Below are 19,872 nucleotides of genomic sequence, written 5' to 3' on the forward strand. Positions count from 1 at the left end.
CAGGTAAATCAAGTAAGTATGCCAAACAAAACTACAGAATTAAAAATAAAGACAGAGAAAGAAGCTAAGGAAGAGCCAGGTTCTGGGGATGGAACTAGTTAAGAACAGCATAAAGCAAAAGGTCTAGGACTGGAACATGGTAATGAATAACAAGCAGTGGAAAGGTACTGTACAGTAGAATGGAGAGAAACAAAATATACCTCAATCAGGTTGCAATATACATAAGAGGAAATGATAATGATGACAATTTTGATTTCAGCATGAACTGTAATCATCAAGGAATTAGAAATTAATATACTTAAAACTGATAGTGATTTACTTACCAAGAAGAATTAACTGAGGGATCTTCTTTGTAATTTTTAAAGCTTTTGATACTTGTGGTTCAGGACTGAAAGCCATTGCAACAGGACTGTTAAACAACTCCAGTACAGCCTCATACTTAGTGCCCTCTAATGCAGGCCTTGCAATATTCCGACTGTATGATCTTAAACACATGTTCTGTCTCTTGAACAGTATCCTTGCCTGAATAACAAAAGAATTATTTACAAATTAAAATCAAACACTTTTTTTTTTACAAGTTACTTTACACCACACTGACACAGATAGGTCTTATGGTGAAGATGGGACAGGAAAGGACTAGGCGTGGGAAGGAAGCAGCTGTGGCCTTAATTAAGGTACAGCCCCAGTATTTGCCTGGTGTGAAAATGGGAAACAACAGAAAACCATCTTCAGGGCTGCCGACAGTGGGGTTCGAACACAGTATCTCCCGAATACTGGCTACTGTACTACAATTTACAAACTTCATATGTTTAATATATTTTTTAATTAAATAGTTTTTCACTTGTAAAGTTATGTGTATTGATTGGGTGGACCAAAACCTGTTTCTTAGTTTCTACTGGTTACTGGCCACACTTAACCGACTGCAGCGATCAAGCTCGGTCAAACACATTTTACAAAGAGAAAACCTCCATTTAATGTCTAACAAATCCTGATCACTTTTACATTATGCTAAATGCACATAAATACAGAGTGATCCATATAAACCTTTACCATTTTGGACAGTTATAACTATAATAGACCAAACTCAAAATTGAATGGGAGAATCGATCTGGGTTGTCATGAAACAAATTAATACAGAAGATCAGTCTATTATTGTTTATTGTTGAGAAAAGAATGTAGTGATACAAACGTGCAATAAATACTACTTTTGGTAGACTGTGACAGGAAACTGTTCACATTTCAACTCAAAGGGATTATTCAATGGTATAAGAGGAATGAATACCTAGGCTGAAAGCTTCAATATAATTAAGGCAAAACCACTCACACGGTATTATCAAGGAATTACCATTGACAACCTCTGATGAGAATAATTTGAATAAAATTCCGTACCCCTACCACAGCCTGTCACAATTATGGCGTCTATTAAGTGAAGAGCTTTCACTTGCAACTTTGTACCATTCCAGAGTCCCATAAGGTTCACTCAGCCTACACCAAACATGAGTACCAGGTTAATTCCTAGGGGCAAAGGCAGCTGGGTGTAGATCTAACCACTTGCCCACCAAGTGGCGAGGTTGCAGATAGTGGAAGCCTTTACCTTCCACCACTTCCAGATCCTTCATAGCCTGTATGGAGATGACTTTACTTTTTAGTTTTACCATTCCATAGTCTGGAAATGCATTTATTATACAAAATGACAACAGGTGCTCCAACTTCAAGGTGATTTTGTGTATGCAAAGATCCAGAGCAATAATAATATTTAAAATTTCAGTACAGTTCTGTACAGCATCATCCTGGTTAATGAGTAGAAGGAAATAGTATCATCATTCCCTCTTTTATCCGTGGTGGTTAGTAGGTCAGGCACCAGTTAGTGCTGTGAGTGATAGAGGCAACTGCCGAACCACATTGCCACACCCCCAGTAGATAAGTTAACACACAAAATGTAGGCATGAAGTACGTTCAACTGTGTTTCTACTCGTGTCTAAAGATGAATACAGTGTCCTTGTGCTTTGTATCAAGCACTGAGAGTTTGAGACAGGAACACAAGATCTGTTCCAAGTATATGCTCCACAAACTAGAAATAAAGAAGAGAATACAGAAAAATTCCTAGAAGAAGTGGAGAAATACATACTGTAGAGGACAAGGAAGTAAATATAATGGGAGATCTGAACGCACAAGTGGGAAGAGGAGAGATTCTTGGGCCATATGGATATGGCTACAAGAATCAAGAAGGACTTCTGCCAGAGGAACTGACTAACTAATAACAGAAAACACATGATTCACAAAGAAAAATAACCAGAAGATTACCAGGTAAGGATGCGGAGACATAAGAACGAAAATGCTGATTAATTACATATTTGTGGAAGAAGGACATTGGAAAGATCTTATGAATGTTACTGTACACCTGAGGAAGCCTTTGGGGGTGACCATAGAACAGCGATAGTGAAGTTGAAAGTAGTCAAAAGAGAAAGAAGGCAACTTTGTGAATTGAAATTCCTGAGGAGTATCGTACAGAAGACAAGGAGGGATAGAGTGAGAAATGAAGACATACAAAAAGAGCTAAATGTGCAAAAACTAAATGACAAACTGGAACAGAACAGATTTAGGTGGTTTGTATATGTCAAGCAGATGAAAGAAGAAAGACTGCCACGACAAGCATTGGAAAGACAGATGATGGAAGAGAGGAAGAGGGAGACTCACTTGCTTTGTGGCTTCAGTTAGTTCCACACCTCTTATCATTAAATCATTAATAACTGAGTCCAATCAAACAGCAATTACCAATTTCATCCATGTTATAGAAACACTGAGTATCTTCCATTTTCCAATGTCTCAGTTTGATTAGCTGTGGACGCCCTGTTTGTCTTCACATGCAACAAGTTTTTCAAGAAAATCTGTATGCGCAGCGACTTCCTGACTCATCATCATTTATTTTTCAAAAGGGCTACTTTTTATACATTTCTGTGTGACACTGTTTTGTCACTGAGAATTTTGGGATAACTTTTCCTTCTTGCATATCAAATCTTTCATATCATCTTTCCAAAGTTACTAATTTTTGTTGACGTGCCATTGCTTTTGCTTTGTTGTTCCAAGAATAACTCATGAAGCCTCTTTCACTTTCCTTCATTTTTCATCTACTATGGTAATAGGTGGTAGCGTTACCCGCACTAAAATATCAGCAATAGATGGCAGTGTTATCCATACCACAATATCAGTCTCCATTTCTTTAGGTGCCACTGTTTGATTCCTGTTGGCCCTGTTCACAGTTTTGTTGGTCTGATGCATAACACAGGCCAACATATGACTGGTCGGTGTTACGTCGCAAGTGTTCCACCATACAGCACAATTTCTGTGTCAAGCATGTCTATGAGTAGGGACGCCTGATGAGGATGTACGTAGTTTGTGTTGCTTTCATGTTGCTGTAAATTAAATGTGATAAATCACATTCTTTAAAGCAGTTTGAAGGGTTTGTGGGTATTCGAGGATTTGCTCCCTCTCTCCACCCACATCCTCTATGGGCTCCATGATCTTCCACTCTACATCTGATGTGTCTGCTGAGATCACTGAGGACAATGAGATTGCTTCTAGAGGCACTTCGGCAGGTTTCCTCTGTCTACCAAGAGAACTGATACAGAGTATGGGTTGTGAAGCTCCAAGCTTGCATTCAGAAGAGGATACCATTGACAGCCTTGAAAGTAATTTTCTATACAATTTCCCATCTGTACGCTAAGAAAATGGCAGGGCTGTAGTTTAATTATGAACATGGTCACAATATTTCCAGTTCCAGTTCTTTCCTATCATCGACAAAACGTTATATGAATGTAATACCAATATAAATGATCCGTTATTGGACATTATAAATTTTCCAGCTAATTCATTCCTGGCTGCCAGCATTTCACCCCCGTGTGCTAGGTTGAGCTCATCAGTTGGTACATAGCACACCCACCCACTAGCCATGTGTCTTGGTGGCAACCAGGAATGAGTTAACTGGAAAATTTATAATGTCCAATAATGGACCATTTATATTGGTATTATAAATTTACTCATTCGGGACAAATATTTCAGATTCCCTATGGGAATCAACATCTATATCATTATATGAATGTGACAAACACAAGAGGTGTACAGCGAAACATCTCCTTTACAGTCATTGAAGGAATGAAAAAATTTGTCTACACCTGGGAGGTGTCCATTATAGGGAGGAATCTTGCCCAATACAACTGTAAATTTATAGCATGTATAACATATACCTTTATTCTTTAAATGAAACTGATTACTGTAATTATCAACACAGTATAAATGTTTTTAAACAATTGACAAGGCAGCAGTAACAGTGTGTAAATTTTGATATCCTGTCTACTTAGCCCTAACTCAAAGATTTTGAATACATATATTAAACAGTTTGGAGTTTTACAGTTATTTAAAGGCTCTGCTTTAGAAGTATAATTTAGTTTTTTATGATTATGAGGATTCTAGTGGTGCAGTATTTAATGCTTAATGTATGGTTGCTATAGATTTAGTACTTTAAATGTCTCTATAAACGAATGTACATAAACTTGCAAGCACAGGTTAACATGAAACTTCCTTCGATAATTTGAAGAGCACAAATAGCCTACAGTACTTCTTAAAGAAATATGAACTGAATACAGAGCAACTTTGTGGATGCTATTACTTATATGGTGAATTCTAATAAAACTGGAGGTCCTTCTAGATCGATCAATAACCTAGAGGATTTTGTAAGTTGTACCACATGTGGAAGTAGATCTACTAGAAGAGGAATTAATATTCATGTTGCTAGAAGCCATAACGGTTTGCAAGATTCTTTAACATGTGATACACACCGGGCAAGTTAGCGGTGCGGTTAGGAGCGCGCAGCTGTGAGCTCGCATCCGGGAGATAGTGGGTTCGAGCCCCACTGTCGGCAGCCCTGAAGATGGTTTTCCGTGGTTTCCCATTTTCACACCAGGCAAATGCTGGGGCCACGGCTGCTTCCTTCCCAATCCCAGGCCTTTCCTGTCCCATCGTTGCCGTAAGACCTATCTGTGTCGGTGCAACGTAAAGTAACTAGCAAAAAAAAAAAAAAAAGTGATACTGAAAAAGAATAGATAAGTCATTTTATAGATGTAAATATTCTAAACCTAAGTAGTGGGTGAGGCTAGAAAGTATTTCCCCCAAGCAGAGCTAGCGAATTCCTGGAGGGTAAGGAGGAAAAACTTATCCCCACCACATGTTTTTGGTGAGTGGGAGAGGTACACATCGTAGCTTCGTAATCTGGGAACCATCTTTAAAACAGCATGACCAACTTCGTTTCCTACATTAAAGGAATTAACGATTTTAATAATACTGCACTGTACAACGATTCAAAAGAGCTGTTCGTGATCTGTGAATTTATTTACAGTGTGTGATGTCTCTATGGTGATAATCTGTTAAAAGCAGAAATAGTAACAGTGGAAAGTTACAGAGGCCATGTGTTAAATGTCTTCACATCCACTTGTCAGGGGGAATCCTCTGAGCGAGTGGAAATTTGAAGTCAATTATTTATTCATTACAAGGGATTCTGTGATCAGATTTCGTACAGGGAGTTTCAACCATATTATAAGATCACTGGTCATCTAATTATCGCATTACTGTGCCTCAAATACACTGAGAATAGCGTGTATAGGAAATCTGAGAGGGGCAAACTTCTCAGCTAATAAAAGGCTTTGGAAGCTTCACCCCAGGGAGTCGGTGTTTTTATCCCACGAGGGACAGATGTGTGTCGGTATCGGACCAAAGTTCCCTTTGTGTCAGAACTTTTAATGTAGACGATAGTTGAAACGACTTAATTCGAGTGGTGTATGAATAGAATTAAGAAGAGGGATGTAACTAAGTGCATGGTGGAATTATTCAATGATTTTTTACAATAAATTGAACTCATACAATTAATATTACTTCTGTCGCCTGAGACAAAGAAGGGAGACAGGTAATATTATAAGATCACTATGAGCAGTGATACAGAGGTTAATTTAGAGTCGTGCTATCAATAAGCTGTACGATAAGATAAAAAAAAACCTGTATTAACCCCATAACTGGGTTTGATGCCTAAAGGCGTCAACAGCTGTCGCACGAGTATTGGGTTTGACGCCTTTAGCCGTTCTTGTACTTCTAAATGTGTTCTTACATAGGGTTAGCTTCCTATAGGCGTCTGACTATCCTTAATCACTTCTGCCATCTACTATCGTAATTTAAAACAAATTCCATTCATATTATACGTGAATATTGCTGTCCTATTCATTTCTATCCAGTCTCACGCCAGTCGGGTAGTTCGCGCCTAGGCGGCAGTCCAACAGCTGTCTCGTGTTGCCTCATACGGTCCCCGCCAAATTCTTTCGTAAATAATTTATTTGTGTATATGTACATTGAAATAAGTAAATTTAAGAGTTCTTGTCATTGTTGTTGTTGTTGTTACTACGATACAGTTGTTCTGCGAACTCCACTGTCCATGTTCTGATAACTTTTTGTAAATTGGCCTGCATATGATGGTAAACTGTCCCGTGTGACGTGATAATGGCTTGATTAGGAAAGATGTTGAATTATCTGAGAATCTGCCGACCGGATGTAGGAATCACTCAAGAAAACGTTGTGTTGTGTGCCTGTCAAACCAGAGGCAACGGGAAACTGTCTACTACTGTGAGGAATGTGACGTGACACTTTGTGCTTGCCCTTGCTTCCGTATTTACTACACTGCGCAATTTCTGAATGACCTATGAACCAGAAATATGTAGAACCTATTGATGCATATCTGAAAACTTGAAAAATGTTATCATAATAATGAAAGGAACACTTTTAAAATTCACTTTTGTATGAACACACTGTGTATATATTTATACACTAGCAAGATACCCGTGCTTCGCTACGGTATTATACTGAAATTTATAATTGAATGCTTATTGTTTTAGATACATAATCTGCCGAAATTCGCGATCTGACTCGTTTTTTGCGAGAATCCACCAAAATTCCCGATCTGACTCGTTTTCTATTAGATTACGGCACATTTCCTCCCATTTTTCAATCATCCTTTCCAGCAATCGATTCCGTACTTCCCGGTCCGTAAATCTTTGCCATCTCTTCCTATAATAATTTTTAATATGGATAAAATCCTTCAGAAGATACAGCGTGGTGTCATATTGGGTGCATTGGCGGCAATGAACCCACGGCTGGATTGCATCCTTAGTCATTGCCCATCCAGGAGCCGTTTCTAGCCCGGATCGCACGTTTGACGACGGTCCGGAACATTATTATTATTATTATTATTATTATTATTATTATTATTATTATGTGTTGCTGGAATGAATGATGACAGGGAAAACCGGAGTATCCGGAGAAAAACCTGTCCCGCCTCCGTTTTGTCCAGCACGAATGTCACATGGAGTGACCGGGATTTGAACCACGGAACCCAGCTGTGAGAGGCCGGCGCGCTGCCGCCTGAGCAACGGAGGATCCTTATAAGTACATTAAGGACAGTAAAATCAATTGGTCTCACCTCCTTTTACACCCCACCGCCGTTAAGTTTATTTACTGCCACCCCCCCCCCACCCTGAAAAAATTTAAAAGAAGGCGTGTTTCTTTAAGTTTAAAGGAGATTCCAAACACCAATGTTCACGTCTATTACCTCCAGTTTTGAATATGTATCCCCATAAAAATAATTCACTTTTTTCACTTCATTTCACACTGCTGCCCCCCCCCATAAGTGAACTTTCCCGCAAAAAAAAAACTTGTTTGTTTAATAGTAAAGGATCTTCTAAATACCAATTATCGCGACTCTAACTTCTTCAGTTTTTTATTTTTGTGTCCACATGAAAGGAATTCAACTCCTTTACACTCCCGTCCCCAAAAATGGTTTCCCCTACAAAACGCGTTTTTCTTTGTTTTTAAAGGAGATCCAAATACGAATTTTCATGTCTGTAACAACTTTAGTTTTTATTAGATGTATGTATTCTCATACAATTAAGTCAATTAATTTTTCAATTCTTTCACCCCCCCCCCCCCCCCACTTCATTGGATTTTCCGAGAATACATGTTTCTTTACTTTTAAAGCAGATTGCAAATATCAAATTTCACGTCTATAACATCTTCATTTTTGAGATATCAGTAGCCTAATTAAAAGGATTCAACACCATTTTCAGTCACTTTTACCCCCCTCCACCCAAGTGGTATTTCCGAAAACTAAAAATACACGTTTCTTTATGTTTAATAGAGATAAAAAACCATTTTTCACTTCTGTAACATGTTAAGTTTTTTTAGATTTACCGTAAAAGTTCTCATTTAAAAATTTCACCCCTTTTGAGTTCCCCTTAAGTGGAGTTTCCAAAAACAAATCACCTATGTTTCTTTACATTTACAGGAGGTTCCAAACACCCACTTTTTACGTCTGTAACATTTTACGTTTCCAAGATATTCTGTAGATATAGTCTTTCAAAAAATTCACCCCAATTTGTCACTCCTATTTAACCGCCATTAATTGGATTTTCCAAAAACTAAAAAAATACGTGTTTCTTTATTTTTAAAGGAGATCCCTTATATAAATTTTCAGTTCTGTAATATCTTCCGTTTCTGAGATATATGTATCCTCATTAAAGGCATTCAACCCATTTTTCACCCTTTTACACCCCTCCTATTGGGATTTACAGGAAACAAAAAATACGCATTTCTTTATTTTTAGAGGAGATTCTAACTACCAATTGTTACATCTGTAAATTTTAAAGTTTTAAGATGTAGACACACTCATTTTATAAAATTCACCGCCCTTTTCACCCCACAATATTTGGATTTTCCAAAAACGAAAAAATACTTGTTGCTTTACTTTTAAAGTAGATCCCAAATACCAATTTTCAGGTCTGTAATATCTTCAGGTTCTGAAATATAAGTAGCCTCATTAATGGCATTCAACCCATTATTCACCCTTTTACAGCCTTCCTATTGGGATTTTCCGAAAACAAAAAAATACGTGTTTCTTTATTTTTAAAGGAGATTCTAAATACCAATTTTCACATCTGTAAACTTTTAAAATTTTCATATGTAGATACACTCATTTTAAAAATTCACACCCCTTTTCACCCCCGCCCCCATTGTTTGGATTTTCCAAAAACGAAAAATACCTGTTTCTTTATTATTTTTAAGTAGATCCCAAATACCAATTTTCAGGTCTGTAATATCTTCAGGTTCTGAAATATAATTATCCTCATTAAAGGCATTTAACATATTTTCACCCTTTTTCACCCTTCCTATTGGGATTTTCCTAAAACAAAAATATACGTGTTTCTTTATTTTTAAAGGAGATTCTAAATACTAATTTTTACATCTATAAACTTTAAAAGTTTTGTGATATATATAGATATACTCATTTTAGAAATTCACCCCTTTCTCACCCCCCCCCCCCCATTAATTGGGTTTTCCAAAAACAAAACATACGTGGTTCTTTAGTTTTAAAGGAGATACAAAACACCAATTTTCAGGTCCGTAATATCTTCAGTTTCTGAGATATAAGTATCCTCATTAAATGCATTCAACCCCTTTTTCACCCCTTTCCTATTAGGATTTTCCGAAAACAAAAAAATAGGTGTTTCTTTATTTTTAATGAAGATTCTAAATACCAATTTTTACATCTGTAAACTTTCAACGTTTTGAGATATAGATACACTCATTTTAAAAATTAACCCCGCTTTTCACCCTTCCATTAACTGGATTTATCAAAAACAAAAAAAATACGTGTTTCTTTATTTTTAAAAGAGATCAAAAGTACCAATTTTCAGGTCTGTAAAACCTTTAGTTTCTGAGATATAAGTACCGGTATCCTGATTAAAGGCATTCAACCCCTTTTTCACCCTTTTTCGCCCCTCCTATTGGGATTTTCTTAAAACAAAAAAATATGTGTTTCCTTATTTTTAATGAAGAGTCTAAATACCAATTTTTACATTTGTAAACTTTTAAAGTTTTGAGATATAGATACACTCATTTTAAAATTTCACCCCCCTTTTTCACCCCCTTAGCGACGGAATATCCAAAAATCCTCTCTTAGCAAGCACCTACATCTTAATATGAATGTATCTTCAAAATTTCATTTCATTATGTCCAGTAGTTTTGGCTCGGCGATGATGAATCAGTCAGTCAGTACAAGCTATTTTATATATATAGATTTACGGGTTTACAAGAAAAACGGTAATAACATACTGCTATTGAATTTCTACTATATCACTCATAATTTAAATAAATCAAGTAAAATATATTTTTCTGTTGAGTATTTATATCTACGCCGGCCCGTGGTGTAGGGGTAGCGTGCCTGCCTTTTACCCGGAGGCCCTGGATTCGATTCCTGGCCAGGTCAGGGATTTTTACCTGGACCTGAGGGCTGGTTCGAGGTTCACTCAGCCTACGTGATTACAACTGAGGAGCTATCTGACAGTGAGATTGTGGCTCCGGTCTCGAAAGCCAAGAATAACGGCCGAGAGGATTCATTGTGCTGACCACATGACACCTCGTAATCTGCAGGCCTTCGGGCTGAGCAGTGGTCGCTTGGTAGGCCAAGGCCCTTCAAGGGCTGTAGTACCATGGGGTTTGTTTTTGTTTTTTGTATTTACATCTGCCGCACGCTACTGTACCCTTTCCAAAAGTGCGCGTTGTGCTGAATAACTGCCCACTGGCTGGTTGATGTTATGAAACTATTCCCCAGTTAAGGGGTTAATCTATTTGATTCTGGGACAATGAATCGGGTCGATTAGTGCGCGGTGCCGCAGACGAATGGAACAGGTATTAACTGCGTATCTGTGCCATAGATACTGAAGATTTTCAGTGCCCAGGACTATGCAGTTTTGCCGTAGCATTCGCAGCTATCAACGTGGACATGAGCCAACATTAAAACCAGGATGGACGTCCCGTAGCTAACCGAGGTGTCATCAAGGGACAATAAGGCTGAGTAATACCATTCTATTATGCATGATGTAAGGGGTACGGAGAATTCATTTTATAATGCTGTAGCTAGTAATTGATAGGGATTCTTAGTTAGTTAAATTGTAAATGTGCAAAGGCATGGCACAGAGTTCATTTTAGTAATAAGTCTGAGTGATTTAATTTGTAGAGATAGGTAAATCTGTTTGTTTTCCTTTTCATTTTATTTGGGGAATACTGCTAGTATCCTTGGGGTTACCTTTCTGTGTAGTTGATTTGAATGTAATGGTGAGTATCATTAGCTCTTGGGATTGGTTGTGTAAGGGGGCTGGTACTCAACTGGCTGACCTATCATTAATGCCAAGTAATATTAGTGTAGATTATCCTGTGTGAAGGAAGAAATGTTGCTGTGATCACTCAGAGAGCCAAAGCAATGACCACCAATGAAATATATAGCTATGTACCATTTTAAAAAATTGTGAACGATTATAATGTGTGTTTTCGATAACAGTAGGACCTTAATTACACTCTTGAGTTGTGTGAAGTTAGAAATGTGCTTGTTTACAATTAACGTGTGAGTTTTTATCATAGTGAAGTAAGTGTAAAGTAAGGAATTAGGGATCATGTAAGTCACGTAGGCCCACCGGGTAGGGATTAGGCCTATTTTAAAAGATTCATAATAATAATAGAAGCCGGTGTTTTGTTATTTAGATTTCTGTGTCTGCCGGGTTACTATCGGACTAGGTGTGTGAAAGAGTGTATGTGGAGGAAATAAGCTGCTGAAAAATGCATCAGGTAACAATGTTAGAATGGATTTGAAGTCAGGACTCACGGTGTGAATTTTGAAGGCAGATTGTGGGTGGACACACGTGAAGGTTGTTTGAATTGAGAAATAAAAAATGAATTATGAATCACCTCGTTGAAATGAGATGAGGGTGTTTATTTATGAAGCGAATTGATGGTTGAATGTGATATTTGAAAGGGACGTGTGGTCTTCCCTTGTCCTGTTCGCTATGCCTACAGCCGAGAGGGTGACTGAACTGAGACTTGCTTCTTAGTGTGTGTACCTTTGTACTTTCTTTTTTGTGCCTTCGACCCCCACACCGTGAAATCGTGGTCCGTATCTGCGACATGTAAAAGGTTTCTCGTATTTCTTCCTGTGTGAAGCGCTAATTGACTCATTTCCTCAGCATAAATGTCAGAAATCAATGACCCGGTTCCTTTTTCTTCATTGTTTTCATGCATCTAAAAATTATTAAGTAGGGATTTCAGGTCTTCTGCAAACATCGAAGAAATAGGGTTTGGCTCTGGGTGTGCAACTGGCAGTCTCACAAGTGTTGGGATTGGTGGTTAACATTCCTCTGCGTTGTGTATATAATTTCTGTATTTCTCTTGAGTGTTTATGTGTTTAATTGTGTTGTAATGTCATTCAGTGTCGACATTGGTGCCTGCCAACGGTGCGACGGGTTCATGTATATATGGGTGGGGGTTTGATTTGAACCCAAGGCATCTGAAGTTTGTGTTTGTTTATGTTATATTATTTAAGGTTATTCCAGTGAGAAATCGATTAATGTTAGATTAGGTGTCACTCAGATTTGTTATATTTGAGTATTATGATTTTGTCTGCCCAGTAAAATTAGGAGTAGCTTTAGTGATTAATACTTAATATTCCTTACATGTGAAGTCATGAAATAGACTCTTTTGAATGATTATACTCGGTCTTATCCCGAAAGTTTGAACAATGCTCAACTTAATTCAAGTCTAATTATGTAAAATTCGATTATATATTCGCCTTGTATATTTCCATCATTTTTCATCAACATCAGGATTATAATAAACCCGTTTGATTTTAAAAATTTAAAATATTGTTCTCATTCAATCGTAATTGTACTGTATGACACCCGTATTCTCCTACCCTTTATGCCGCTAAGTTATTCATATATTTTTGATGCCCACTTGATTTTAACCCAGACAACGACCCTGTATATTTATCACTGGAGACTCTATGGGTAGGGGGCGGATGCAATACTAATTCTACACACCTGATTACACTAAATACACATGCCTGTGTTTTCTGCCATTTATGTCTTAACACTGCCCACGGACTTAATATACACATATCTAAGAGACATGCCCAGCTGTCCATAAGAAGAAAATTGAATTTATTTTACACACTAAGCTTGAAAATTTCCAAAAGGATTTGAATTCATACAGGCTCCACAATGTTAATAAAAAGATAACCCCAAAGTTCAAACGAAGGTAGAAGAATGGCATAAAGAATTTCAGGGAATTTATAAAAATTTTTTTGCTAGTGGCTTTACGTCGCACCAACACAGATAGGTCTTATCGTGACGAAGGGACTAGAAAGGCCTAGGAGTTGGAAGGAAGCGGGCGTGGCCTTAATTAAGGTACAGCCTGGTATTAAAATGGGAAACCATGGGAAACCATCTTCAGGGCTGCCAACAGTGGGATTCAAACCTACTTTCTCCCAGATGAAAGTTCACAGCCGCGCGCCCCTAACCACATAGCCAACTTGCCCGGTGAAATTTATAATAATCTTTCATCTTTTTATCCTGATAATTTTTATTGTAAAATTGTTTTTTGACTTTCGCTTGCTTGTGCTGATGATGATGATGATGATGATGATGATGATGCTTGTTGTTTAAAGGGGCCTAACATCGAAGGTCACCGGCCCTTCCTGACTTTTCTGTGAAACTAATTCCACGGTACCTGGACTAGAACATCCTGCTAAATGGTACTACCAAATGAGGAAGCTATGCAAAAGAATAGCTGGTATGAGTGATAAACGTCTAATCCTCAAAGGTATCCAAAGCTCAAAGGAAAAGAAATCAGAGGCAGTACAAGTATGAAATTGCCCAGTACAATTACTACAATAAAAGAAAAGCACTAGTTCAAAAAATCACGAACCCAGACAATCCACAAAAACATCCCACATGTCTTGATGAAATTGAGGAGAATTTCCAACACATGTTTGGCTCTTCGAACGAATCTATCAGAACAGATCTTTCTCAGAATTATCAGCGAGAAGATATTTTTAAAATATTCACCAACAGCATGAAAAAAGCCATCAAAGGCTCATCCTTAGTTTCTTCTGCTGGACCAAATCATGCATTCTTTAGGGATACCCATGACATTTTTTGACAATGTTTATGGGGGAATCTGTTGCCTCTTATAACTAAATTATTACTTGAACAGTATCCTAGGACATGACGAACATTTCTGCATTATCATTGCTTTTCCCAAGGCCGTGAATACCCATCACTTGCTCCAGTCTTTCATTGTTCAATCCGACTTCGGCATTTATATCACCTAGAACAATAATAATTCCCTCTTACTTGCTCCCTTAATAGATTCATTGAAGTGATGGTAGAATTCCTTGTGTGGTTTTATTTTTTTTTTTTTTTTTGCTAGTGGTTTAATGTTGCACTAACACAGTGAAGATTTTTGGAGATGGAAGGATGGGAAAGCGCTAGGACCGGGAAGGTAGTAGCCTTAATTAAGGTACAGCCCCAGGATTTGACTGGTGTGAAAACGGTAAACCATCAAAAACCATATTCAGGGCAGTGACATTTGAACCATCATCTCCCGAATGCCAGCTCACAGCCATGCAACTCTAACCGCATGGAAAACCAAGATCTGACTCTTCAATATAAATGTGGAGTCTGTTTTCCTGTATGGCTGTAAGTCATGGAAAGTCACTAAACAAATCAGACACCAACTCAAAGTGTTAAGAACATTTCATTTAGTTTACTAGTCCACCTAATTAGTAGACCTTACTTTACAAGTGAAAATACATTTATTCTTGAATTATTTATGCATAGTTTGATACATGTTTTGTCTTCTTTTGAAAACCTCCTCAGCCATAGTCTCAATAAAATATCTAATTAAAACATGCTTCTTAATTAAGTTGCATCAATATGGACCAATATTATGAAATTTAATGAATTATGAAATTTGTTAATGTAATTCCAAGTGTTCTGCTGTCTGTGGCATATATTCAAGATGCCTGAAGTGATCACAAATAAAAACCTATGGAAGGAAGCCAACCAGAAACCCACCAACGAACTGTAGAAATAAGGAAAAGAAAGTGGAGATGGATAGGACATACACTAAGAAAACAGGATGGAGCAGTTAAAACGTTTGTCTTGAAATGGAATCCAAAAGGAAAAAAAGAAGTGCAGAAGACCTAGGAACACTTGGAGCTGAACAATTAAAGAGGAACTGACTGGAATTGGGGAAACATGGGATGAAGTAGAAGACCAGGCTGCAGAACACACTGAAGACAGAGCTTTTCTGGATGCTAGGAATTACAAAAATTAGAAACAATTCTAAAACAGAAGTGATCAGTATGCATTTCTGTATTTAGGTTTCACCACCTAAAAACAGTTTGTTTCTTCTTCTTTTTCTCGTTGTTGTTGTTGTTGTTATTATTATTCTCTTCTTTCTGTGGACCATGTTATTTCAACTGTTTGCATCCTTGAGCTTTAATTCTTCCCCAGTACTCACACATTCTCGTTCTGTGAGCCTCCTTTCTTTCATCAGTCCACTTCTTGCCTGTTTTCAACTTTGGCCTTTCTTGAAACCTCTTGTATTATTATTATTATTATTATTATTATTATTATTATTATTATTATTCTCTTCTTTCTTTCTTTCTTTCTTTCTTTCTTCGTTTGGGCCTGCTGTGGACCATGTTATTTCAACTGTTTGCATCCTTGAGCTTTAATTCTTCCCCAGTACTCACACATTCTCGTTCTGTGAGCCTCCTTTCTTTCATCAGTCCACTTCTTGCCTGTTTTCAACTTTGGCCTTTCTTGGAACCTCTTGTATCCCTGGAGCTTTTTCTGGAGAGGAGCACGTTTCTGGATGTCTTCGAGTGTGATTCCTATTTCTTGAAGGTCTTTTTCAACTTCGATAAACCAGGGTCCCTTGGTTTTCTTGTTAAGAAAGTAGGAAAAGATCCTATTGGTCTGTCTCTGTGTGCTCATGCGTGCTGTATGGCCATAAAAATTAATCCTCCTTTTCCGAATCGTGTCGGTTATCCTCTCCATATGCTGGTACAGATCGCTGTTGTGTCGTCTCCTGTACTCACCATTTTCTTTGATTGGTCCAAGAATTATTATTATTATTATTATTATTATTATTATTATTATTATTATTATTATTATTGTTATTATTATTATTGGGAGACAAGAGAGAAACCTCCCAGTAGGGTGTATTTTCACGTAATATTGTTATACATCCAGGTGTCTCCTGGGCAGTGGACTAGGACTCTTCCTAGATGGCTGATTCTCTCACACCAGAAGCAGAATTAATCCATCTTAAAATATGTTTTAAGAAACAGCTCTTTTCAGATCCACCCATGACAATAATATCCATAAATATTGAAGGCTTGTCAGCTGCCAAAGAAGAACTCTTACAAAAACTATGCCAAGATCAGAAATGTGACATCTTGTGCATTCAGGAAAAGCATAGGGATGAACATCAGAAACGTCCAAAGATTTCAGGAATGATTTTAGTTGCAGAAAGGCCATATGCAAAATATGGCAGTGCGGTATTTGTAAAGCCAGGTCTCCAGATCTGCAGCACTCATTATACTTAAGATAACGACATCGAAATAATCACCGTGGAGTTAAGCAACATGACCGTGTACAAGCCTCCAAATGAAAAGTCCTCTTTCTCGCCACCTGCAAATTTTGGTAAATATACAAAGTCAATAGTATCAGTGACTTCAACAGCCGTAGTCACATCTCTCCATTCTCATCTTCTTGAGCATATCGTCATTTCATGAGCTGAAACTCAGGAGCTTTCCCGTATTCATGACAATAAGCTTCCCTCCTCCTTCAACAGTGGAAGATGGCACCGAGGGTATAACCAAGATCTTCTCTTTGTGCGCAACTGCTTTGTGCAGCAATGTTCTAAAGAAATGGGCTCACCAATCCCAAGAACACATCATCAGCCACTACTATGTAATATGTCACCTCTCTTCATAAGACCACACAAAGTTCGGTTCAGATGCAGATATAACTTTCGACAGGCTGACTGGAAAAGGTTTTCCAGTATGTTGGATGAGAGGATAAAAAACCCTCTCTCCTATACACAAAGATTATGACAAATTCATTGATATCGTGAAATTCTGTTCATGGGCATCAATTCCCAGAGGCTGCAGGACAAGCTACCTTCAAGGTATAACTCGTGAAACAATTGCTCTGCTGCACGATTACTACAGGCTTCATGAAGAAGACCCATTTGGTGAGCCAACTGTTCAAGCAGCACAAAGTGTTCTTTCCTCTATCTCCCAGGCAAAGAAGGAGACGTGAATGAAGTTGATGTCTGAAGTCGATATGGGTAGGAGCAGTCTAAAAGCTTGGAGACTTTTAAGACGCTTGAGCAATGATCCTACTCAAGATAACACACATGCCAATGTAAGTGTAGATCAAATAGCACACCAAATTTAGCTTAATGGAAAACCAAAACTTTCCATGAAAATAGGGAAGAATCCTATAGTCAGACAACCATACGAGAACAATGGGTTATCTAAGCATTTCACACTAACCGAACTGGAATTAGCTCTCAGTAAGTGTAAGATTGGGAAGTCAGCAGGACGTAATGAACTTTGGTCCTACTGCGAAGTGCTGGTTGGTAGAACTCATGAACAACTGCCTTCAATCCTCCATGACACATAAAATATGGAGGAAGGCTAGGGTCATAGCCATTCCAAAACCAGGAAAAAATAAAAATGACCCTAGAAGCTACAGACCAATCTCCTTATTGTGTCATCTTTTTAAGATTCTGGAGAGATTTATCCTGAATAGGTTGACTGATAAAATCAAGCCACTTCTGATTCCACAGCAAGCTGGTTTCAGGAGAGGTAAAAGCTGCACATCACACATGTTAAAATTAAGTCAACATATAGAGGATAGTTTTGAAAGCTGGAAAGTCACAGGAGCTGCATTTATAGACCTCTTGGCAGCATATGATACTGTTAATCACCGAATTCTCCTAGAAAAGGTATATAGCATGACAAAGGACTTTCATCGGACTTGTGCCATTAGAAACCTACTTCAAAACTGAAGTTTCTTTGATGAGTTCCAGGGAAAAAGAAGCGGATGGAGGATACAGAAGAACGGACTATGTCAGGGAAGCGTGTTGGCACCAATGCTTTTCAATATTTACACCAATGATCAGCCTCTTCCCGCTGGGATGAATAGTTTCATCTATGCTGATGATTGTGTCATCACTTCTCAGAAGGATAACTTTGAGACGATTGAACAAACATTGTCCAAAGCTCGGGACACTCTCGCTGGCTATTGCAAGAAGAATCAACTAACACCAAACCCAACTAAGACGCAAACCTAAACAACAGAAAAGCTTCCCGAACTCTGAAGGTCACTTGGCAAGCCATAGCATTACAACACTGTCTTACCCCGAAGTACCTCGGAGTCACTCTGGATCGTGCCTTAACCTACAGAAAACATTGTTTGAACATCAAGCAGAAAGTGGCTGCTAGAAACAATATTGTGCGGAAGCTAACTGGAACATCTTGGGGAGCACAACCAGACACAGTGAGAACATCTGCCCTTTCACTCTGCTATTCCGTAGCTGAATACGCATGCACGGTGTGGTACAAATCTTGCCATGCCAAAGCAGTTGATATAGCACTCAACGAGACCTGCAACATTATTACCAGATGTTTGAGACTTACACCTTTGGAACAAGTGTATTGCCTTACAGGGAAAGCACCTCCCGATATACGCCGTGAAGTGGCAGCCAAGAAAGAAAAGAGAAAGACATTGACATCTGAAGACCACCCTTTGTTTGGATGTGAGCTACCACGCCAGCGCCTTAAGTCTACAAAAGGTTTCTTGAGAGTAACCGAAACACTTGCAGGTACAGCGCAGCAAGCAAGAATTCAAGAATGGCGCACCAGGAGTCAACATACGAGTATCGGATGACCCCAAAAGAGGAACTCCCTCCTGGCCATGTTGCAGATTGGGTGAATTGGAGAGCACTGAATAGACTGCGCTCTGGTGTTATGTGGTGCAGGGTCAACCAGAAAAAATGGGGATTCGAAGTGGATAGTACCTTGTATGTATGTGGAGAAGAGCAGACCACAGCCCATTTGCTGCAATGTAGTTCATGCCCATTCAGTTGCACAACAGCAAACCTGGTTAAAGCGAAGCCAAATGCACTTGATGTCACAAGATTTTGGGTTCACATAGTTTAATGTGGCTCTTCATCACTGAAGAATTTATATTATGTTTTATGTTCTTTCCTCATATTTAATTTAAAACTTATGTATGCTTCTGACATGATATAAATAAATTATTATTATTCAAAAAGAGCATTTGATAAATATATAAAATATTAGCTTTTGTCCTTTACTCTGTCATCCTATGATTGCACTTATTGAATAAAAACACCTAGAATTTAGTAGTCTAAAGTTTTAAATTTGGGCACAGCCATAAACTTGATGAACTGTTAGGCTGAACCTGTTGTTGTTGTGTCATCACTAGGGCCCGGATTATTTAAAAATGCATATGCGCATATGCAAACACATATTTTGAACGTTAGTGCATATTTTGAACATCAGTGAATATACAGATATATTTTTCTCTTATGTGTGATCGATTATCTATGGTTTCTGAACAAAATTAAAATCTAATGAACTCTATGTTTTACATCCCGTAAGAACACGAGAAGCCTTCCCCGATGAAGGAAAATGCCTTCAGTGTTGTAATACAAGCAGGTATATGGGTAATGATCCTTTACACAAGAGCTATTTCCTTCTTTCTGACATTCCTTCCTTTGTACAGTAGCCTCCCAAGGTTTGCTTAAACAAGTGCGTTCATCTGTTAACTTGCTCTTCGTCTACTGCAGTGTTTTTACGAAATTAAAATGTAAAAATGCCTGAAGATAAAAGCTCTAGGTCTTTTT

The 19,872-nt window shown here is 38.1% G+C and overlaps 1 protein-coding gene across 1 annotated transcript in view; it reads right to left on the minus strand.

Annotated features, from left to right (window-relative positions):
- mRpL10 (mitochondrial ribosomal protein L10) overlaps window positions 1-19,872 on the minus strand; it is a 40,516-nt gene that overhangs the window by 4,323 nt on the left and 16,321 nt on the right. Inside the window, exon 4 of the mRNA XM_067150680.2 lies at window positions 324-522. Within this exon, the coding sequence (XP_067006781.2) occupies window positions 324-522 (199 nt within the window). The remainder of the gene's footprint in view (window positions 1-323; window positions 523-19,872) is intronic.

Source organism: Anabrus simplex, chromosome 7 (genome assembly GCF_040414725.1).
Source record: "Anabrus simplex isolate iqAnaSimp1 chromosome 7, ASM4041472v1, whole genome shotgun sequence".
NCBI classification, from domain to species: Eukaryota; Metazoa; Arthropoda; class Insecta; order Orthoptera; family Tettigoniidae; genus Anabrus; species Anabrus simplex.